The following is a 22,303-nucleotide window of genomic DNA, read 5'->3' as shown; positions in this document are numbered from 1 at the left end:
GCCTTGTTACCTCATGTGCACAAAATGGCTGCAGCAGCAGGTCCTCACTCAACAACATGCAAAGGCCAGAGGAAAACCTTTTCCATGTCCCTTTGAAATTCTTTCTTAGAGGCCCTGACAGGCATCCCTCACACCTCATTGGCCACATTTGGGTCACATATGCATGCCTAAGCCAGTCATTAGCATGGCAGATTCCCAGAGTGGGCTTAGACTTATCCAGATTCATCCAGTATCCTCTGAAGTTCAGGTCTCCCTGAACTAGCAGAAAGGGGGGTGGCTGTGGGTAGGTAACCATCAGTGTCTTCCACAGTGTCCAGGTCAGGATTACCATCGATCCTAACTGCAATTAAATTGGAGTACTTGGTATTAAATCAGAGGGTGTTTTCCAAGGCTCCCAGGGAGCTGGGAAGAACCCGGGACTCCAGACATCCACCCTGGCAGATGGGTTTCCCAGATTACGTGATTCCCCAGAAGCACATCATCCTAGGCTTTCTCTTGGAAATGGATCCTGGGCCCACGTGTCCCAGCCTTTGCCCTCACCACCCGCCTGTCGGGGCTCTCTCTGCCTGCATCCTAGCTGGCCGACTCTGGCCACGTGCCGCCCTCCCCTTTGCCTGCCTCGGGATCAGATGCCCCGGTGGCTTCGGGTGTCGCCAGTGGCTGCTCCCACAGGAAGGTGAGATTGGATCACTGCCTCTGCCCATCTTGGCAGGATCCCCTGAGCAGAGCATTAACCCTTCGGGGCCCCAGAGTGCAGGGACAGCAGGGTTGGTCTAAGAATAAGAAGCACTTTGGTGGCTGGCAACAGGCCGAGCCCTTGACATGCATGAGCTCATTTAATCCTCACGCCTGACTTGCGAGATAGGGAGTGTCAGCCGAGTTGCAGAGGAGGAGACAGGCTCAGGGAGGCGGAGGGACTCATCCAGGGTCATACAGCTGGTAAGCAATGGGGCCAGGTCTGCACCCGTGGGGGCCTGACTCCCCGTCGTCTCCTCTTCTCTCCTTCGCTCTCTCCCATTTCCTATCAGCATGAAGCCAGGAGGCAGATTCCTTAGCACACACTGGTCCTGGCTAAGGGGTCTTCTCCCGCCCTCCGCCGTGAGTCTGGAGATTGACTTCTCATCTTTCCTGCCCTTTGCAAAGTTTACCCGTCATCTAAGCAGAGCAGCCTGGTCTTCCCACTGACCTTTCAGCCCTGGCTCTGCTGCCCACTGGGCCTCAAGATCTTGAGGCCACAGGACAGATGGAGAGACTGAGGCCCAGAGACGGGGAGCGGCAGGGACTGTTCCCTCGTTGCCCAGTGAGTTGGCGGCAGATTTTGAGCTGGACCCTGGGTCTCCTGACGGCCCAGGGCAGGGCTTCCTGCCTACTAGTTCCCGCCCGGTGACCTTGGTTTATTGATCTGTGGAAAGCGAGGTTGTATTCGTACTGTGCCTGGACCCCCGGGAGCGTGGGCTGGTCCGACGGAGCCCTGGAGCCTGTGCCTCGCTTCCTGCCTCCCCTGGGCGGGACTGGGGTGGGACTGGGGCTGGGTGATCCACTCCCAACTCCCTGGCTGGACCTGGACCTGGACGTGAGAGGTGGAAGCTGATGTCACATCTGTTTGTGTCTCCTGGTCTCTAGGGGGTTTCTCTTCACCTGGATCTTAGTCTCCCTTGCCTGTCACCTGGCTTCCACCCAAGGAGCTCCTGAAGGTAATTCTCGCTTCTCTTTGTCCAGGGGGAGACAAAGGAGGACAGAAGGGATCTGAGAACGCAGGGGTAGGAGACATCAGTTCCCCTAATCGGAACTCAGTGCCTCGACTTTCTCATCAGTAGAATGGAGCCAGTCATTGGCAAATTTCTCTCTGAGCTTGAGAGAATCACGTTTGATGTTTTGTGAAGGGTAGAAAGGGCTCAGTGCAGAAATGTGGAAAGGTGATGCTTTTGTTCCTCTCCAGGGCAGAATGTAAGTTACTTTGGGTCAGTAAGCTGCAGTTGTCCCTCTGTCCAATGGGTACCCCCAAGAAGTGCTGACAAGAGGCACGAAGGCCACCGCCATCACTGCCCACGCCTGTGACCCGCCCTCCCCTTCCCGTGAGATGCCGCTCTTTCCGGCTGTCCCTGAGGAGCTGTCCAGAGGGCCCAGGCAGCGGGAGGCTGGCTACACCACTGCCCACGGAAACTGAAACGTCTCCCACATCTGTTTGTCAAGCGGCCACAATGCCACTTAAAATAGCAGCCCCTCCCCCTCCTCCACGCCCGCCCAGCACGGGCAGGCGGCCGGGCACTCCCAGAGCCCCTGTGGCCTGACCTGGCCACCGGGCAGGGATTGGGCGCCTGGAAGGGGAGGGCTGTGCCCGGAAGAGACTCCTGCTGCCCAGCAACATTTTGTGCAAATGTCATATTTTCCGAGCTTGCTCTTTCCCCACAGAGTAGGTGAACAGCTGTCCAGAGTCCTGAGTCAGGCACTAGGGGGGTGGTGAGGAGAGGCTGGAGCAGTGTGGAGCCCGGTTTACGTAATGAAGGGATCTTGCTGTGGCCAGCTGGCCGGGTCCCTCCATCTTGGTTTTGGGCTGAATTCATTCCCCTGTCCCCCAGCTCCTCTCCCCTGATGGGATTCTGGATGTGTCTCCACCCTGCCTTCCAACCAGTCTAGGGGCTCCAGCGTAGGATGGGATAGCGTAGTGACGAAGGAAGGACAAAGACCCGGGGGCCAGCTGGGCCTTTTATTATAAGCTGTGTGACCTTGGGCAAGTTACTATCGCTCAGTTTTCTGACCCTCCTCTGTAAAATGGGGATAATAAACAGTACCCGCTGTATAAATGATTGAGAGAATAGAGAGAGATAACCCATGTAAAGCACATAGTAAGTGCTCAATAAATGTTAGTTCTTCTTCTTATTGTTAATTATATACTACCTGACAAGTTTGGGCAAGAGCGGCCCTTCTCTATCCCCGTGGAGCCCACAGGGGTCAGAGGCTCCCGGAGGCTTAGCAGTGACCACCTCTGTCAGTTCCAGGTAGCAGAGTTGGGGACTTGGCCCCTGAGCTGCAGGTAGTGTGCAGGGGAGGCCTGGAGACTGCCTGGTGTCAGCTTAAAAACCCACGTGGAGGGCTTCCCTGGTGGCGCAGTGGTTAAGAATCCTTCTGCCAATGCAGGGGACACGGGTTCGAGCCCTGGTCCGGGAAGATCCCACATGCCGCGGAGCAACTAAGCCCTTGCGCCACAGCTACTGAGCCTGCGCTCTAGAGCCCGTGAGCCACAACTACTGAGCCCATGCGCCACAGCTACTGAAGCCCGCGTGCCCTAGAGCCCATGCTCCGCAGCAAGAGAAGCCACCGCAATGAGAAGCCCGCGCGCCACAACTAAGAGTAGCCCCCACTCGCCACAACTAGAGAAAGCCCGTGTGCAGCAATGAAGACCCAATGCAGCAAAACAAAAACAAAAACAAAAACAAAACCCATCCGGAGAGGATGATAAGGGAAACCTCCTCGGTGCCACCTGGTCTGGCCGGTTGTCATCTTCCCTGAGGGAGCGCAAGCGGCTGTAAGTTGCAGGGTGCAGGGAGAGATGTGTGCAGGCCTGAGAGCCTCTCAGGGGCTGCCGAGGTGGGACAGGGGGCAGTGACTTTCTGTCATTACAAGTGGCTCCTCCCTTTTAAGTTGTTTATAGTGAGAAGTATCTTACGATAGTAAGAGGCTTTCAGTGATTAAACGTATAAAGTATGCTACTATTCACAGTCCTTAAACAGTGTGGTTTATTTTAGCTTAGGACTTGGGGACAGACAGGTGGGAGCAAGGAGGAATTTGAAGGGAAGTGAAGGCCCTCGGGTCCTAGGGAAGAATAAGAGTCTTCAATCCAAGCCAACGTGAAACAGCAGCCTACAGCTACAGAGTTCTTAGAACATTCTTAGCACTTTGTGGCCACCTCCAGGTCTGGTTTCCCTTGTCTTTCAGGCAGGGGAACTGAGGCCTGGGGGCAGGAAGAGACTTGGCCAGAGGTACCTGATGCAGGGGTGGGTGAGGATAGATAATAAGGAAGACCTCCATTTCATCTCCCAACACCTCGATGAGGTAGGCACTCTTTGCAGCCTCGTTTTACAGCAGAGAGAACTGAGGCTCAGGGTCTGGACTCACAGGTGGTCTTGTCTGGCTCTGAAGTCCAGCCTTCTGACTCCAGAGCCTGCTACCATTATGCTGCCATGTTACCAGCAGTCAGGTTCTCAGCTTTTTCCAGCCCATTTATCTCTCTGTCCATCCACCTGTCCATCTCACAGTGGTTGACCTAGGGTCTACTAAGAGCTGGTTGCATTCAGCCCCGTGCACCCCCCTCTTGCTCCAGGTGATGAGGGAGAGAGCATTCCACACTCAGGGGTTAGGATGCTGAGCTCAGAGGACGGGGCCTGAGGACCTTTCCCAGAACCCAGTTCCAGAGGCAGCCTCTCCTTTGCTGCTGAGACGGAGCTCCTGAGCAGGCTTCTGCAGACACTGGCAGCTCAGCCAACTGGGGGAGGTCGAATGACCCGACGAGAGGCAAGGTCAGGAAACCTTTCCATAAACACCCTAGAAGCCCTCCTTTTGCTCTGGCAAGCCCAGTCGGCATAATTACCAGGCGGATGTGACCGGGCCAGACCACGGTCCCATGTCCAGACGCTTCGCCAGAGGACAGAGTTTGCAGGGATGCCTTGATTACTTCCTCTGCTCTGTCCAAGGCCACACAGGGAGGAAGGGAGTCATTGGAAATGTCCTCTGCCTTCTGTGTAGACAGCAGCTCCCCCAGTCTGCTCCAGCCTGAGAGAGACTTCGGGGGTGGGAAGGAGACTGGGTGAAAACGATGGTGAAACTAGTCAGGTCCCCTGGACAGCCTTCCCAAGCTCTGGTGACATGAACATTCCTGTCGTTCCCTCACTTATGGGCCAGCTTCCTGGAGGATATGGCTTTCAAGGAAGAGAGAAGGGGAAACAAACCATGGTGGGCAGGCTCTTATACCCTTAGTTCTAGCATTTGGTGATTATCATGATGTTTAATATTAATAGCTCTCCTTCAAAAGTGCTTATTTTGTGCCAGGCATTTTTTTCCAAGTGCGTTCTCATTTAATCTTCACAATGTCCTTCTGAGTTTGGTATTACTATTACCCCATTTAAAAGATGGGAAAACCGAGGCACTGAAGTCACAAGGCTAGTAAGTCGTGGGATTTGAACTCAGGAAGTTTGGCTCCAGAGTCTGTGTTTTTAGCCGCTACAGATGGTCCCTAACTTACGATGTTTCGATTTTATGATTTTTTGAGTTGATGATGGTGCAAAAGTGAAGCCGTACTTCGAGTTTTTGATTTTAATCCTTCCCCAGGCCAGCGATATGCAGTATGATACTCTCTCGTGATGCTGGGCAGCGGCAGTCACAGCTCGCAATCAGCCACGAGACCACGAGGGGAAACAACCAATACACTTAAACCATTCTGAACCAGTACAACCATTCTGTTTCTCACTTATAGTGTTCAATAAATTATGTGAGCTGTTCAGCACTTCGTTATAAAGTAGGCTTTGTGTGAGATGATTTAGCCCAACTGTAGGCTAATGTAAGTGTTCTGAGCCTGTTTAAGGTGGGCTAGGCTAAGCCGTGATGTTCCGTAGGTTAGTTGTATTAAATGCATTTTTGACTTAGGATGTTTTCAACTTACCTTGGCTTTATCGGGATGTAACTGTATCATAAGTGGAGGACGGTCTGCATATGCAGGATCACGTAGCCAGACGAGGGATTGGTTCCAACTCTGTGCTGTCAGCCACAGCCATGGGGCAGCAGGTAGCAGCGGGTGGACTGTCCTCACCGTCTGTGCAGCCGGAAGCAGGCCTTGACTGTGTCCTCTCCCCCTCTGCCCTCCCTCTCCAGATGTGGATGTCCTCCAAAAGCTGGGCCTCAGCTGGACGAAGGCAGCGGGCGGCCGGAGCCCCCCGCCCCCAGGGGTCATTCCGTTCCAGTCAGGATTCATCTTTACGCAGCGGGCCCGGCTCCAGGCCCCCACGGCTGCCGTCGTCCCTGCCGCCCTGGGCACAGAGTTGGCACTGGTGCTGAGCCTCTGCTCCCACCGGGTGAACCATGCCTTCCTCTTCGCCGTCCGCAGCCGGAAGCACAAGCTGCAGCTGGGCTTGCAGTTCCTCCCCGGCAAGACAGTCGTCCACCTGGGGCCCCGGCGCTCCGTGGCCTTCGACCTCGACGTGCACGACGGGCACTGGCATCACCTGGCCCTGGAGCTCCGCGGCCGCACCGTCACCCTGGTGACGGCCTGTGGGCAGCACCGGGTGCCTGTCCCGCTGCCTTTCCACAGGGACCCAGCGCTTGACCCTGAGGGCGTGTTCCTTTTTGGGAAGATGAGCCCACACGCAGTCCAGTTTGAAGGTGCCCTGTGTCAGTTCAGTATCTACCCCGTGACGCAGGTCGCTCACAATTACTGTACCCACCTGAGAAAGCAGTGTGGACAGGCTGACACGTACAGGCCCCAGCTGGGACCCTTCCTCCCCCGAGGCTCTGGCACACCCCTCACCTTCCAGACCGACCTTGCCCTGCTGGGCCTGGAGAACCTGACCACTGCCACGCCAGCCCGGGCGTCACGGCCAGCAGGCAGGGGGCCCAGGGTGACTGTGATGCCTGCCGTGCCCGCCAAGCCCCTAAGGACTAGCAGCACAGGCCCGCACCAGCCCTTCACGGGTGGAGGCCCAGCCCGGACCCTCCGGCCACCTGCCAGGCTGTCAGCCAGTGAAGGGCTGCCTCCCGTGCCCCCAGCCTCTCCCGCCAGCTCCACCAGGCCTGTCCAGCCACTGCAGAAGAGCACAGCCACCAAAATCCCCAAAAGTCACCCCACCAAGCCTTCGGCCCCTTCTCCTTCGATGGCCCCTGTCAAAAGTCCCCGCCCCACCCGGAAGGCAGCTCCGCCTTCCTTCACAAAGGCAGCCCCCCCAACCAAGAAGCCGGTGCTACCCACCTCCCACCCAGTTCCTGACAGAGTCTCCTGTCCCACCGTGAAGCCTATCCAGAGGAACCCTGTGACGCCCAGACACGCAGCACCCAGCACCCGGCCCCTACCTCCTGCTGCCAGCTCCTCTAAGAGGTCTTTTCCCCCAGTGGTCCAGGCGGAGGCCAAGACGAGCAGTCATGTCAGTGAGCTAGCCCCTGCCCGCACCAACACGCACACACCTCCCCGACCCGCCGGCCTGCCCCCATCACCTGCCCCCAGTCCTAGGGCTTCCAGGACTGCTCGGCCCCAGGCCACAGCGATGCCTCCCACCCTCGCTCCTGGTTCAGCCCCCACTGGAAGCAAGAGACCCGCTGGACCAGAAGCCGCAAAGAAAGTCAGATCCAAGAGCAGCCCCTGGAAGGCCGTCCCTCTCAGACCTGGGAAGGCAGCCAGGGATGTCCCAGTTAACCATCCGACAACTGGGCCGAGCCCCAGGCAGCTGCGGCCCAGCCAGCAGACCACCCCGGCCCCGGTGCTGGCCCCGGCGCCATTCCTGTCCTCCAGCCCCCAGCCCATGAGCACTGGCTCTTCGTTCTTCCACCTGGTGGGACCCACACCTTTCCTGCTGCTGATGGGACCTCCGGGGCCCAAGGGAGACTGTGGTTTACCGGTAAGACTGGGTGGGGTGTGCCTGCTGCCTGGAGCTTGAGCGGGTAACTGGGGCAGGTAGGCAGTTGCTCCTGGTCAGGGCAGAGGAAGTGAAGCAGCCTAGAGCAGGGAGCTGCTTACAGGCAGGGCCTTGACTCCAACCCGGGTCCCCCATGCCTCCACCTCGGCTGTATTCGTGACTGCACATCCTGCCCCAGATGTGTGATCCCCTGGGGTGGGCTTGGGTCTGGTGGCCCTCTCCAGGTAAGAGCAAACCCTGGGCTTTGGTTAACCCAGGCCCCAAGTCCCTCTTTGCTAGCCTCACTGTAAAGGTTGAGCGGCTTAAGGAAAACGACGAACTGACTGGCCCCAGGTTGCGCAGCCCCCAAAGGCCTGAGCCCTGGAACAGGGTTCCTCCAGCTCACCAGCTTGTCTGCGAGTTTCAGGCGAAGGTCGCACGTGGGTAGGGCTGAGTGTGTTTTCTTTTGCACGTGCAGCATTGTTTAAAAATGTTTAATAAGTTATTAATATTTTTTTAAATGTGAGAGATTTCTTCTAAAAGACTGGGTGACCTCTTTCTTGGAAGAGGGAGAGATGCAGTGGCCCGTGGGCTGCGGCTGTGTCAGGGCTGCTGCTTTAGACAGGACAGGCCCCCTCCTGTGTGTGCCTGTCCACACGTCTCCCGCTTGGCCTTCAAACCCAGTCCTTTCATCTTGTTTCTGTTACCTGCCTGGCTCCTGTAGACATTTGACGTGTGGCCCCTGGTAGAGGAGTTCGGGGTGAGGAGGGTCAAGGAGGAGAGAAAGAACCTTCCACGTGCAGGAAACGGTCTCAGGGTCGATGCCCCCGGCATGCCTGGGACTGTCTCCAGGGGCAGCGACCTTTCTGCAGCTGGAGGCCAATTCCTCCGGGTGGGGAATGATAAGATGGAGTTTCCAGAAGGCTCGGGCCTCTGCTCTGTTCTCCTTCCTTGGAGATGACCACCGTGTGGGTTCCTCCTTCCCGGGGCCGGATCGCCCACCAGGCTCCGTGCTTGGGGTTAGGCTCCCCACAATGTGGAGACAGTGGCAGATACTGGGAATTCCCAGGCCTTACAAACACACTTAATGAGTTTTAATAATCATTAGGAATAATATTTATTCAGCCTGTCTCCAAGGGGACCGAGAGCCCGTTTTTATTATAACCATATTGTAGAACTTACGGAAATTGTATGCATTGCTTTGCAATTATGTCAACATTCTGCTCAAGTCCCGTGCTCTGAACTTGGCAGGGTATGGAGTGGGGAGCTGAGCGAAGCAGGAGAAACCCTCTTCACCCCTCCAGGCTACCCAGTCCTACTCGGGCACCAGGTACCTTTGGCCTGTGATAGCTCAGCTTCCCAAGCTGTGGAGGGGTTGGCCTCACTGGCTGTGAGGTCAAAGGGGGTGAAAGGTCCCCCCGCCGAGTGGAGGAGGCCAACCCTGTCCCCCAAGGCTGTGTGTGACATGGAATGAGGGAGGCCGTGTCCAAGCCAGCAGAACTGGAGCGGAAGCAGGCTTTCAGGGTGTAGACTCTGCCGCTGGGCCTTTCGGGTGCCTGAGCCGCGTACTTTCCTCCTGGGCTTTGGTGATGTGGGTCAGCAGGAGGTGAGGCCTCCCGCCAGATCTGGTCTTGAACTTCCCCACTTATCAAAGAAGGTGCTGGAGTTGACCTGTTCAGGGGATGGGTGCTCAGGGACCATTCAGTTCACCCTCATCATTGGGCGGGTGAGGAGCCTAGACACTGTGTCCAGAAAGGGCCAGGATTCGCTCAGAAGCCACACAGCACGTGCGAGGCAGAGCTGAAGTGTACGCCCCAGCTCCAGACTCCAAGATCAGCACATTCCAGTCCCCGCCGCCCCTCCCCCCCCCCCCCCCAGTGTCTGCTCTGAGACCCTAGGACTCAGGGCTGAGAGGCTGAGGGCTTCAGCGCTGTGTCAGGCCCTGTCCTTGGTCTCAAGTGAAGAGTTCAATGTCTAAAAAATCTTCTGTTTCTATACCTATCACGTTCATGAGTTACTTCCACACACGTGGCATCTCCCTTTAGGACCTTGTAGAAACTGATCCAGGCGGGTAGGGTGTGGGCACTAACCCCTCCTCTACAGATGAGAGGACCAGGGTTGGGGAGACAAAAGACTTGGCCAAGGGCACGCAGCATGTTCTTGCAGGAGGAGCTGGGATGCAGCTTCAGTGAGGACCATGGCTCTTCCTCCTTCTCCAGCCCAGAACAGATGAGGGCAAGAGGGAAGACATCAGTGTGCCCGGGTGCCATGCTGCCTCATGTCCCGTGCTGTCCCCTAATCCCACCCTCCCCCCGGCTCGGAACCTAGTCTCACTCCAGTAGGAACCAAGAAGCTTCTAGAAGCTTTGTCCAGTCCGCTGTGGCAAACTGGTGGCGAACTGGTCATTTATATTTCACCAGATATCAGAAATTATTCATTGAGGTGGCATCTTTGAACAGCAGTGACAAGAACTCGTGTTCCTTCTGTTCTCTCTTATCCCCGCCCCAAACCCTCAGATACATTCAGGATCTAACCCCAGCAGAGCAGAAGCTGTGCTGCCTGGGACATGGGGCTTAATTGTCTCCAGTCTGGGCACACGCAGACCTGGGTTTAAATCCTGGCTCCACTCCTTACTAGCTCTGCGGTCCCGACCCACTCTAAGCTTTGGTTTCTGCAGACGGTAATAGCTCCCAACTCCTGTGAGGAAGCCAGTTGAGGAATCTCCAGGGCTGCCTTGGAGTTTTCGATTTGCTGGGTGATTTGGGGAACTTCTTTCCTCTCCCTGGGGCTGTCTCCCCACTATGACCCAGTGTTGGGAGAGCTCCCTTCTTAGAAATGACTGCAGGACCTTTCAGAGCCTGAGAGGGTGTTCAAGGCTGTGTCTGGCCAGTTCTGCATGGTTCTCGAGGGGCACGGGACAGACTGGCAGAGGCTGAGACAGAGCTGTGGGCCCAGGCCTGCCAGGAGTTGTAGCACTGCGGGAGGGAGCTCTGTGGGAGCCCCAGGAGCAGGGGGAACATGGAAAAGCTGAGCTTGGCCCCGGGTGACTAGGGGCGGGGAAGCTGTGGTTCACAGAGGCTGCACAGAAGCTGCACAGAAGCCCCACGCCCAGGAGGAGGCGAGTCAAGGCCTTATTTATTCACGATCAGGCTGCTGGCATTTGCACGCCCTTGCACTTTTTCCAAGCGTCACCTCAGGGAGACCCGGCCGAGCGCCTGGCCCACAGCAGATGCTCCATGACTATCTGGGAGATGAATGAGGGAATTTGATCCTTACGGGAAACAGGTTGTCCTGACACGCAGGCCAGGCTCTTTGAGGTTACACAGATCTTTGCTGCCGGTGCGGTAAGGAGGCGCTTGTAGTGCAAGAGCACACAGACTTTGGATTTGGAATGACCTGGGTTTGAACCATTCCCTTATCCAGCCATCTTTTCACGCTTTCAACAAATGTTGAATGAGTGCCTTCTAGGTGCTAGGTGCTGTGTGACCTTTGGCAAGTCACTTAACCTCTCTGAACCTCAGTTTTTGGCCTCTGTAAAACAAGGGCATGGTACCACCTACCTTTCCAAAGTTGTGTGGGTTGTCTGAGATGAGAGGCGTAAAGCACCCAGCTTTAGAATATGGGTTCCAGTGGATGTGTGTGGCTGATTGTTGATGTGCAAATGGTTGAGGTAGGGGCATTGTTGCCCTAAGAGAACCAAGAGGTTCTGGCACAGGAGGGCCTTCATGCCGTTGGCAGTTAGGAATCAGGGCTAGATCTTGAGCAATTCACCCCTTACACTGGCATCATCTAGAATCCAAGAGAACGGAGGGGCATTTTGCTTTGTCTTTGCATATGATTTTTGAGCTCCTGCTGCGTGCCGCGCTCTGTGCTAAGCAGTTTGTGTGCTGTGTCCTGTGACCCCAGGCAGAGAACAGGGTAATCGAGGAGAGTTTAAGGAAGGCATTATTTACAGAGGTGTTGACATCATCAAAGGAATCAGCAGGGGCTGGAGAAGCACATGGGGTCCAACGTGAATTACTAGGGGAGGGGAAGGTGTTGCTAGAAGCCAGTGAGAGTTAAGGCATGAACAGGGGTCTCGGACAGGAGCTGGGACCAAACTATAGCACAGCAAGGAGGGAGCAGGGAGCAGGGAGCAGGGAGAGAAATACCCCACCCGCCCTCTCCTTCTACTGGAAGAAGAAGCTTCTTGCTGGGGTCTCCCATTGACCAAACTCAGCCAGAAGCAGAGAGTGGGGAAGCCTGGCAGTGCAGCCTGTAGAGGTCAGCTTCCCAGGGCACAGAATGGATCTGGGGAGCAAATGGAGAATAACCAGCACGCGCATACATTATCTTGGGGGAAAAAAAAAGGGGGTATTGTATTCCTATTTTACAGCTGGGAAAACTGAGACCCAGAGGCATGGGGAGATGAAGTAATCTGCTCAAGGCCTGTCCCAGTAGGCCCTTCCCTAGGACAGAGACTGGGGAAAGCTCAGTGCCCTTTGGGCTAACCTTGGGAATAATCGTGAGCTCAGATGGTTAGAGATGGGAGGGCCTTTTGAGATCTCCTGCCTCCCCCACCAGGCAGCAGGCACTGAGCAGAGACCCAGAGAATGAAAGGTCATTGCTCAGGGTCACCTGGCTGTTAGGAGCTCACTCAGGACTGGACTCAGGTCTCCCAGATCCCAGGCCTGCGAAACCTCTCCTTGCCTGCTGCCAGGGGCCATGCCAGCCAGGACTTACTTCCTTCTGCAAGGCTTGGCAGGCGGGCTATTGCAGCTGGACACAAGGGTGGACTTGTTCCGGGGGATGCGGTTCCCCTAGGCCTGACTGTTGGAGGCCAGGACCCTTGGGGGAAGCCCAGAGCGGCTGCCTGGTTGTTTCCATGGCTCTGTTTGCGTGAGCCCCGAGCCCAGGCCTCGTCCACCTCCCCCAGACAGGCCTGCAGCCCCCGCTCCCCTCCCCCGCAGCTCCAGGCCCTCTCAGAGGCCCCGTTGTTTGCAGCGTGGAGTGGAAAAATCCCACCCTGGCCTTGTGAATCATCCCGGAGTCACCCGCTCAGGCTTCGGGCCCTGGAAAGAAATGGCAGCGTTTTTCCACTGCACGGTGAGCGGGCAGGGTCTCGGATCAAGCGAGGAGGGCAGGGGGCACCCAGCCTCACTGCGTGTGGGAGGGTCAGGCCTGCCTGGGGCCGCAGCTGGGCTGCTGGGCTGCCATGTCAAGGAGTCCAGCTGTGAACTGACATCACCAGGCGGGGCCGTGGGTCCTGCCTGGCACTTAGAGTCTGTTTTGCAGATGTCAAGGATGAGGTCAGACTCCAGGCTGGATGCCAAGAGGGTGTGTCCAGGCCACTGCAGTGGTGGCTGTCCCAGGGTCCACTGGGGAGCTACACCCCACGGAGACTGCCTCTCCCTGGAGCCCTGCACCATCTTTCACCCCTCTGGGCCTCGGCCACCTTCTCTGGGAGATGGACGTGATCTCACCGTTTCTCTCCCACTGGAAAACCTAGAGGAGGATATCACCACAGAGATTCAGGGAACGCCAGTGTTGGGAAGGTTCTGGGATAGTCATTTCACAGATGCCCACACAGGGGAAGGGACTTACCCAAGGTTGCGCACCTAGTCACGACGCACCTGGCCGAGATTGCCTGTGAGGAAGCTGCCCAGGATAAGAGAACAAGTCAAATGATCCTTGGTTGAATCCAGGCTCTACCTGTTAGCTGTGTGGCCTTGAGCAGATCACTTTGCCTCTCCGAGCCTCTCTGTGGTTTCTCATCCGTGAAGAGGGTTCAGTCATGATAAAGATACCTGCAGTAATGCTTGGCCTCAGCACCCCGCACTTCCTCTTGATTCTCGGTCACCTGGAAGAATAGGGCCGAGGAGGACCTTCTAGGAAGGGAAACCTTTGCTCTCCCCGCAAACAGATGCTGGGGAAGGTGACTTAAAATTTTGAGTTGGGGAGTTTCCAGCAGCTTGCTTAACAGAAACAGCACTAACTTTCTGGGCGTTAACTGTGTACCAGGCACTAGGATTTGCACTTTTTACAGATTACCTGTCAGCTAGGTGCTGGTACAGCCTCATTTTACAGTTAAGGAATGAAGCCTTGGAGGCTGGAGGGAGCTGGCCCAAAGCCACACAGCTAGTAAGTGAGGGCGCCCCGTGTGGACCCAGGCCCCTGTCTTATACTGTATTCTGCTGCTTCCCAGGGAGGAGCAGAGAGTCGGCCGGCCCTGAATCTCCAACCCCCAGAGGTAGATAAAAGACTAGAAACAGTCCACCCAGCCCCTGGGCTCTGGATGGAAGGAATGCTGCCTGCTGCCAGTTTGGCCAGAGGTACCTGGAGGCTCAGATGGCCAGGACTTGCACTAGGTCACGCAGCAGCCTCCCTCCCTCCAGCCGGGGCTCTTTCCAGTGACCCTGGGGCCTTGGTACCCATGTCTGCCTGTCTGGATCTCTCTTCTGCTTTTTATTTATGGACGAGCAAGCACGTGGTGTTCACAGACCAGAACTGTGAATCAAGGCTGCCCAGCGTGAGATCTGGATTAATTACCAGCCAAATCATACTGGGTTTTCAACACCGATTTTAACTCTGGGCAGGAAACCTGGAATCTCGTTGATGGTTATTTGAAACAAATGAATTCCCCAGGCCTCACACATCCTTGAAAGCCTGGCTTCCTTTGAAGGCTGTGTTCAGTTCTTTACATCAGGCACTTAGTTAATCCTCATTCACTCCTTTGGGGTAGACAGGGCAGTAGCTGTGGTAAAGGAGAACCGTGGAGACTCAGGCTGAAGGCCTTGCACCAAGTCTCCAGCTATTAAGTGGCAAGACCAGGATTTGAACAAAGGTCAGACTGCGGTTTAGTAAGTCTGCTGGGCTGACTTGCTTCCTATGGGAAGGGAAGAGAGGTGAGGCCAGACAGGTGCTCCCTGAATGCCATGATGCAGGGTTAGGCCCGTCTTATGTGGGAAATGGGGAGCCATTGAATGTTGTTGAGCAGGGGGAATGCCTTGGGAAGGTGAACCAGGCTGTGTGGAGGAAGACTGGAGGGGGGAGAGGGTGGAGGCAGGGAGACAAGTGAGCGGGCTGTTGCACGTTCTCAGGGCGTGGTGATGAAGGTTGGACCCGGCTGTGACCGCTGGAATAGGTGGAACATTTGAGTGACGATTGCATACTAGGCATTGTGTTATATGTTTACCATCTCATTTCATCCTCGCGATAATCCAATGAGGAGGGCATTATTACTCCATTTTATAGGCACAGGCTGGTTAAGGAACTTGCCCAAACCCAGCTGGTAGGTGGTAGCCCTGGGATTTGAACCCAGGCCTGTCTGATGCAGCAGTCTTTGCTTACACCCTTGATGCTACACTGCCGCTCCGTGGTGCAGAGATGCTGGTGTGACCTTGGACAAGTCCCTTCTCTGCTGAGGCTCTGCAGATAACTTGGCTGAACTCTGAGATCTCTTGCTGAGCCTTGGGGAGAGAGAGATGACTCATATCCCACTAGTTCCTTTGAGGAGACCATGGTCTAGTGGGAACAACGAGCTTCTAAGCAGATAATTCCCCAAATATAATACAGTGGCCTTTAAAGCAGAGGGAAAGAGAGGGCTTGGCCCAACTTAGGGGAGGGATCAGGGAAGGCTTCCTGGAGGAGGCGACATCCTAAGTTAGTTGAGTAATAAAAGATGAGCGCTTCAAAGACCAAGAAACAGCAGCTGCAACGGCCTGAAAACCCCAAAGAGCATGCATTCCTCAGGTAGGTACCTCAAGGGATCCCTCTTCTCAACCATAGGGTTTCCATGCCCAGAGCTCTGGATAGGTTTGTTGAATGACTACATGATTCCATTCTCTTCTGCCACTGGGCACTGATGCTGTCTTCTTGCTTTTTATTCAGGGTCCCCCTGGGCTGCCTGGGCTCCCTGGACCTCCTGGTGCACGGGGTCCTCGGGTAAGTGATCACGCGCTGTCCTTTTGAGTTCTGGTAGGCTCTGTGTCCTGTACCCCATTGCCCCTGAAGTCTTAGCTTTGCTGTGTGTCCTCATGCTGCCTGGCACCCATTTTCCACTTTGTCCATTGGAGTGGACGTAGGGCTCTTAGGGGGCACTGTGTGGCCAGACGTGGCATGGGACAGTGAGAACCTCTTGAAGAGTCTATGCTGTCTATTTTGGGTATCACCCTTGGCAGCCTGGAGTGGAGAAGGGGTTTCTGCCCATCCCCTCAGCTGATGGGCTTTAGTGTTTGTCCAGGAAAAAAGCTGACTTGGGAGAGCCTGACACTTGCATCCATCTTCCCATCTCTGCTGGGACAACCTGGGGTAGCGATGCTGACATAGGCAACCAGATGGGCCGTCCCAGGGATGGGGTGAGCTTCCCATGCTGAGAGGTTCAACCAGAGTCTGGAGAATGGCTTGGCAGGGCTTTGGTGGCTGGTAGGAGCTAGCCGGAACCTCGGAGTGAAAAACAGCTCTGGTCTGTTAGGCCTGGCATGTCACTTAATGCTGTCTTATTTTGATCCTCTCTCCTTCCAGGACCCCCATGGGCCAGTGTGACCACTCTCATTTTAGGGATGAGAAAACCGAATTACTAGGAAATGGAAGAGCTAGGACTGGAACCCAGGCTCTTAACCATATAATACTGGGACTCTTAGGGGTCCTCTTGGAGAGAAATCTGTCGTTTTCCCAAGAGGGCTCAGACCCATGGCGCCTGGCATCTGTGCCCAGGCTGAATCAGCCTTTCCCACGCTGGGGGCCTGGCGAGGCCTGGCAGAGATAGCTGCCTGGGGCATATTTTTAGCTCTGAGCCCAGAGGATGGTTCTGGTTATGCAATTACTCGAGCCCTAGTTCCCTCCAGACCTGGCCCTGTGCTCCCTGGGCCCAGGGCTCTGGAATCTGCTGTCTGAAGTGGCATTTCCTCCTGGCTTTGGAGTCTCCATGGGGCACTTGCCCAGAGCTGGGAACCACAGAGGTATCATGGACAATGCTGGCCAAGGGACCTTGTAGCCTGGGACCAGGATGAGGCCCCTGGACGTAGCAGTCTGCCTGGGCCTCCAAACTCCTCCTGAGCCCCTAGCCTCTGTGCCTTTGTTTGGACTGTCCTCTTGACCCGGCATGTCCTCCTTGGCAAATTCCTCCTCCATCCATAGCTCAGATCAAATGCCGCCTCCTTTTCTGATGATCACCTCCTTCCTGGCGCTCCTGCGGCACTTCACTGCCCCTCTGGCTGGCATGGGTCCCTTTGTAAAAGTTCACACTGACCGCTGAACTCTGTCACCTGGGTGGCGTATGCAGGATCTCATCCCGTCTTCCCAGCCTTCCCGATAAGTAAGTTCCAATACTATCCCCATTTTACAAGTGAGGAAACTGAGGCTCAGAAGTGTTCAGTTGCTTTCGATAAGTTCAAACACAGAGTAAATGCCAGAGCCAGGATGGAACCCGGACAGTCTGACTCCAGAGCAGCAGACAGTCTGACTCTTAAACTACCTGTTGCACTAATTTTTCCATCAACTCAACTGAGCCTCTCTGGGCCAGAGACAGGCGCTGTTGACTTTTCTTTTTCACCCAATGCCTAGCAGAGTACCCTGTGTGCAGAAGGTGCTGAGCAAATGGTTGCCGATGGGTTCTAGTCTGGGAGTCAAGAGCATTTCCCCCAAGAAGCTGTGTGACCTTAGGCAAGTCCCTTCCCTATTCTGGGCCTCAGTTTCCACATCTATAAAACACTGGATCATGGTAAGGCATTTCCATCCAAAGTTCCTACCAGCTCTGAAATTCCACAAGTGAGGGAATGACTCTCCTGACATCCCTCTCAGGCTTTCGGAGTACTCCCCACTCCCTGCTGCCCATCACCCTGTTTCTAGACTGGAAATTCCATAGATCATAAAATGCCAAAGATAATAGAATGCTGGGATTAAACAATCCCAGTTCCTCTGTACAGATGGTGGTTCTGGGGCTCAGGGAGGGTCAGGGCTTTATCTGAGGTCATCCAAAGCTCTGTGGCTGGCCCCTTTCCACCTCTGCATACTCCCTCGACCCATCGAGGGATGCTGGGGAATCCCTAGGCCCTCCCTCCACTCGGCTTTCTGGGCTGTAGCATTTGTAGAGTCGGTCTGCTTGGCTCCCAGTCAACTATGTGATTCATTGCTCTGCAAGGCAGTGGCTGGAGAGGAGTGGAGGAGTGGGGATGGGAAAGCAGGAAGCCCTCACCTTCACAAGCTGCAGATGGGGTAGCCGAGCGCTCTATCCCTCCATCTTTAGGGCAGCTGGGGGCACAACTGGGGAGAGGTAGTCAATCTTGACATTGCCCGGCACAGCCCATGCCTGGTTCTAGGATGCTAGATGTGAAGGTCCCCTCCTCAAACACCCCCGTCCAACCTTTTCCCAATTCAGGCTGAGCTCTAAAGTTAGAGCCCAGGAGCCCAGGCTGGGGTGAAGCTCTGAGGTCTTCCAGATTCCTTAGACACCATGAGTCCCTGTCATTCATGGAACTGATGGGGAGACTGAGGCTGGAGAGGGGGAAGGCTCAGAACTGGGACCATATTGCATCTAGGTGCCAGGAGACAGTGTTTGGTGAAATATTGGGAAGGGCCTGGAGGGTTGATTATTTTGGAGGTCACCCATGACACCGTTATAAATTCCCCAGACTGAGTGAGCCTCTCAACTCTGTTCCTCCTCCACATGGATGGAGAAGGGGAGGGTCCCAGCTCAGGCATGGAGGAAGAGGGAGGTGCCTTGGGCAGAATGTGACAGGCTGCAGCTGGGAAGTTGGCCTTGAAGAGAGAGGAAGGAAGCAAATTCATACACAGCCAGATGAGTCAAGAGGGGGCAGGGATAAGGGCAGTGTATCTAGAGGCTGTTGTAGTAGGGGGCACCCCTCGAGGTGCCTGTCTCCATCCCCAATGCCTCAGATTATTCCTGTTGGACAAAAGACCTCCAGAAAGTACTCAACTCTTAGGACTCTGTTTATATTACTGGGCTGCAGGACGCTAGCCCAGGGCCTTTGCAGAGAAAGTGGACATAAGGCCGCAGCTGTTGTAAGGGAGATTCAAATATGGCCTGGGAAAATCCAGTGCCACGAATAAGCCTTGGACTTGAAGCCAAAAAAACTGGGTCCTGGCCCTCTCTTGGACGCTACTCTGCTGTGTGACCTTGGCCAAGACTCTGACTCTCTGAGTTCAGTCTTCCCAGCTGCTTCGTGGTCCCTGGGGGACCCTGTAAGCTCAGAGCATGTAGGAATCTAAGGGAGAGCTCTGACTACGTGTTGGGGCCACAGGAGGGATGCCCCTTTGTTCAGAGCGGCCAAGTGCTCCCTTGGCTGGGCTCGCAACTCCAGAGGCTCATACAGAGTCCAGTTGGAGTCTGAAGTCTGGAGAGGTTCCCTTTAGCAGGAAGAGTCCCAGAAGGTTCCTTGGAGGAGGTGGCATTAAAGCCAGGCCTTGAAGAATGGGTTGGGTTTCAGCTGGAGGGGATGGGTGGGAAAGGCATGCCAGATGATGGGACAGCATGACAAAATGATACACAGGGCTTCCCTGGTGGCGCAGTGGTTGAGAGTCCGCCTGCTGATGCAGGGGACACGGGTTCGTGCCCCAGTCCGGGAAGATCCCACATGCCGCGGAGCGGCTGGGCCCGTGAGCCATGGCCGCTGAGCCTGCGCGTCTGGAGCCTGTGCTCCGCAGCGGGAGAGGCCACAACAGTGAGAGGCCTGCATACCGCAAAAAAAAAAAAAAAAAAAAAAAAAAGTGTTACAGAGAGGAAGTATCCATACCAGGCGTGGTCAGGGCAGCAAACAGCTAAGTGTGCTCTGAGCCTGAGGAAGCGAGTGTGGGAGGGGCTCATGGGGCCAGGTGGAGAGCGTACAGAAAGGTGGTCACATTCAGGGGTTAAGGGCTTGTGCTCTGAAGCCACGCATCTGAGGTTGAGATCTAGCTTTGCCCCTTAGCAGCTGGGTGACCTGAGAAAATTATAAACCTCTCTGAGCAACAGCTTCCTCATCTTGAAAATAGGAATCGTGGTAGCACCTACCTTGTGGGTTAATAGGTTAAAGTGAGATAATGCGCGGAAAGTGCTTAGCACGGGGCCGGGCGTCAGGGGAGCCTCTCTGCAAGCAGCTGCTATGGCCAGACTGCTGAGACTTGACTAGGGAAGACCCAGCGGATGGGTGGGCGGAAGTGCCAGGCCCTGACCCCTATTTTCCCCTCATCTCTTTTTTCTTTTCCCTTTCAGGGTCCTCCTGGGCCTTATGGAAATCCAGGCCTCCCCGGCCCTCCTGGAGCCAAAGTGAGTGTTTGCTGTGGGGTCTGGAGGGAGAGCCGTGGGACGGATGCTGAGGTTAGGGCTGCATTGGGGGAGCTTCTCTTCTTAGAGGCTCCTGGTGGTTGGGCCTCAGGGTCACTGTGGAGGCCTCAAGCACTCCCTGGAGCCTCCCAGGTGCCAGGCCCTGTACCGGGCGGGAGACACAGTGAGGAGTTAAGAGTTTAGCTTCTGGTGGGGAGGGGTTGAGGGGGAGAAGGGCAGCTGGAACCTAAGGCCCTCAGAGGGAGTGGAAAGAAAGGTCATTTGCTGCTAAATAGGGAGGGCTGTGAAGATCCAGCTCGAATGTACGTGTTACTGGGTCATAAGACACACCCTGGGGAGGCATGTCAAGTTTTGAGCTCGGGAGGGACGTGGAAAGATCATGTTTGAGAAAGACCCCAGATGCCGTGTGGAAGATGGACTGGGGGGTATGGAACCAGAGCAGAGGCAGGGAGACCTGGGGTGATACAGGCCAGCGTAGGGGTGTGGGAGGAGGGGAGTGGGCACCTTGACAATGTGGAGGTGAGGTAGGGAGGACTCGGTGATGGGCGAGAGGAGAGAGATGGTGACGCCCTGGTGTTAGCCTAGGTGACCAAATCGAGGAGCCGGAAGAAGGTATGTTGCATCTGGGAATCTGTAGACCGGCCCGGTGGAGGTGATTCGCAGACATTCTGAAACTCAGGAGAACTCTGAGCTGCAGATGGAGCCCTGGGGGGTGGCCAGCACAGAGAGGCCACCTCTGGACTTCAGATGGGACCAGAAACCCACGTGACTGGCGCTCTGATGAGTGTCGGGGGCTCCAGCCCCGGGGTGCCTTGGTGCCTTCCAGGAGCACCGGCAGAGAACAGAGCTGTCCAGGGTGGGGCGTGGAGTGAGAAGCACGAGGAAAAGTACGGGGCCAGCATTATTTAGGTCCCAGGGAGAAGCCTCGAGTGATGGCTGGAGAAATAGGAGGAGGGGAAGGAAGACACAGGCTCGGGGAAGCCAGGAGCACAGCAACCGTGCCGAGAGAGTGTGGGGCAGGCCGGGACAGGCAGAGGCTCTGCCCAGCTGTCAGCTGTGGGGTGGCCAGGTGAAGAGCACCCCTGGGTCCTGGTTGGCCTGGGCTCAGGGTCCTTCTTTGCTAACGCATTACAAAGGGCTAGTGGCTTGAGGAAGGCCATTGACCGACTGGCCCCAGCTCATGCCGCGATTGACGGTTGAACATCCTCCAAAGGCCAGGCTTGACTCCTAGGGCAGAGTTCCTCTGCCCACCTTGTCCGGAAGTTTGGGACAAATGTACACAAGTGGCCCTGGATGTATGACGCTGTGGCACCAGAGTGCCAGCGCAGAGCCCTTGCACACGGCGGCGGGAGCCCCTGCCTCCCCCCTGTAGGTGTGTGACTTTGGCCAGGGCTGGACTGGGGTCCTTCCTTGGAAGGCGAGCACAGAGGCCTCAGCTGCTTAGGGGCCAGCAGCTGCCTGGAGGTGCTCTGGGTTTTAACAAGGCAAACACTGATGGTAGTAAGCACCGTATATTGGACCCTTACTGTGGGCTAGGCACTCTGCATGCACTTCATGTAGCCTGTCTCATTTGATCCCCACAAAGACCTAATGATCTCATTATCATTGGGTGATAGGTGGAGATATTGCACCCATTTACAGATGGGGAAACTGAGGCTCAGGTGGATTAAGACACTGTGTAAGAAATGGCAGTGGCACCTGCCCCCATGGATCAGGCAGAGAGGGGGGAGCTCCTTGGAAGACTTCTACTTTGCAGAGGCCTCCGGTCTCCAAGGCCGTGGCGTACATCGAGATGCTGAGGATTGGCCGCTGTTTTGATTGCCAGGTTTGCTCAGGAACACGCCTTTCTTGGCCTGCCCTGGGCCTGTCTGGTCCTCCCTCCCTGCCGCCCCCAAACGTGACCCCCTGCTTCTGGGGCAGATGCTCCGTCAGCTTCTCCCCGGTCCAGGCTGCCCCACACTGCAGCGCCTCAGCTCCAGTCTGGCCTGCAGCCCACCCCCATCCTGCCAGCAGATGTGCAGAGGCCGGAGGAGGACCCACCAGCTGCTGTTCTCGCCACCTTCAGGAGCAGCTCTGGGTGTGGTGCGGGAGGCTCATAGTCCTGACACTCCTGCTGCCACATGGAGCTGGGACCTGTGGACTCAGGGCCTCACGGATAGGCTTCCAGCCTGCTTCTGTGTAAACGAATAAGGGTGAGGGTTCCAGAAAACACGCTGGAATGGGAGTCTTCTACTCCCATTAGAACTTGCATAACATGCCAAGGGGAAAAGTCATGCCCTTTACCTGGACACTTGGTTGTGAGTCTAAGGAGTGGGCAGAGGTGGATCCAGGACGGGTCAGGTGGATGGGAGGCCCAGTCTGCTGGGCTTTGGCCCCGGGCTGCTGTCAATCTGTGGCTTGACCAGGACAGGGTTAAAGAGAGGCCCTTCCCGGATGGAATTCCTGA

At 55.8% G+C, this 22,303-nt stretch overlaps 1 protein-coding gene across 1 annotated transcript in view; it reads left to right on the top strand.

The window, feature by feature from the left end:
* Positions 1-22,303, top strand: part of COL27A1 (collagen type XXVII alpha 1 chain) — a gene marked incomplete at its 5' end in the record, with an annotated part of 141,871 nt that overhangs the window by 4,800 nt on the left and 114,768 nt on the right. The window contains 4 exons of the mRNA XM_082842389.1: positions 1,624-1,694; positions 5,866-7,598; positions 15,465-15,518; positions 19,786-19,839. Coding sequence (XP_082698515.1) covers positions 1,624-1,694; positions 5,866-7,598; positions 15,465-15,518; positions 19,786-19,839 — 1,912 coding nt within the window. The remainder of the gene's footprint in view (positions 1-1,623; positions 1,695-5,865; positions 7,599-15,464; positions 15,519-19,785; positions 19,840-22,303) is intronic.

Source organism: Leucopleurus acutus (assembly GCF_964270905.1).
Source record: "Leucopleurus acutus genome assembly, chromosome: 7".
Taxonomy (NCBI): Eukaryota; Metazoa; Chordata; class Mammalia; order Artiodactyla; family Delphinidae; genus Leucopleurus; species Leucopleurus acutus.
This window is presented reverse-complemented; position numbering and strand designations above follow the sequence as displayed.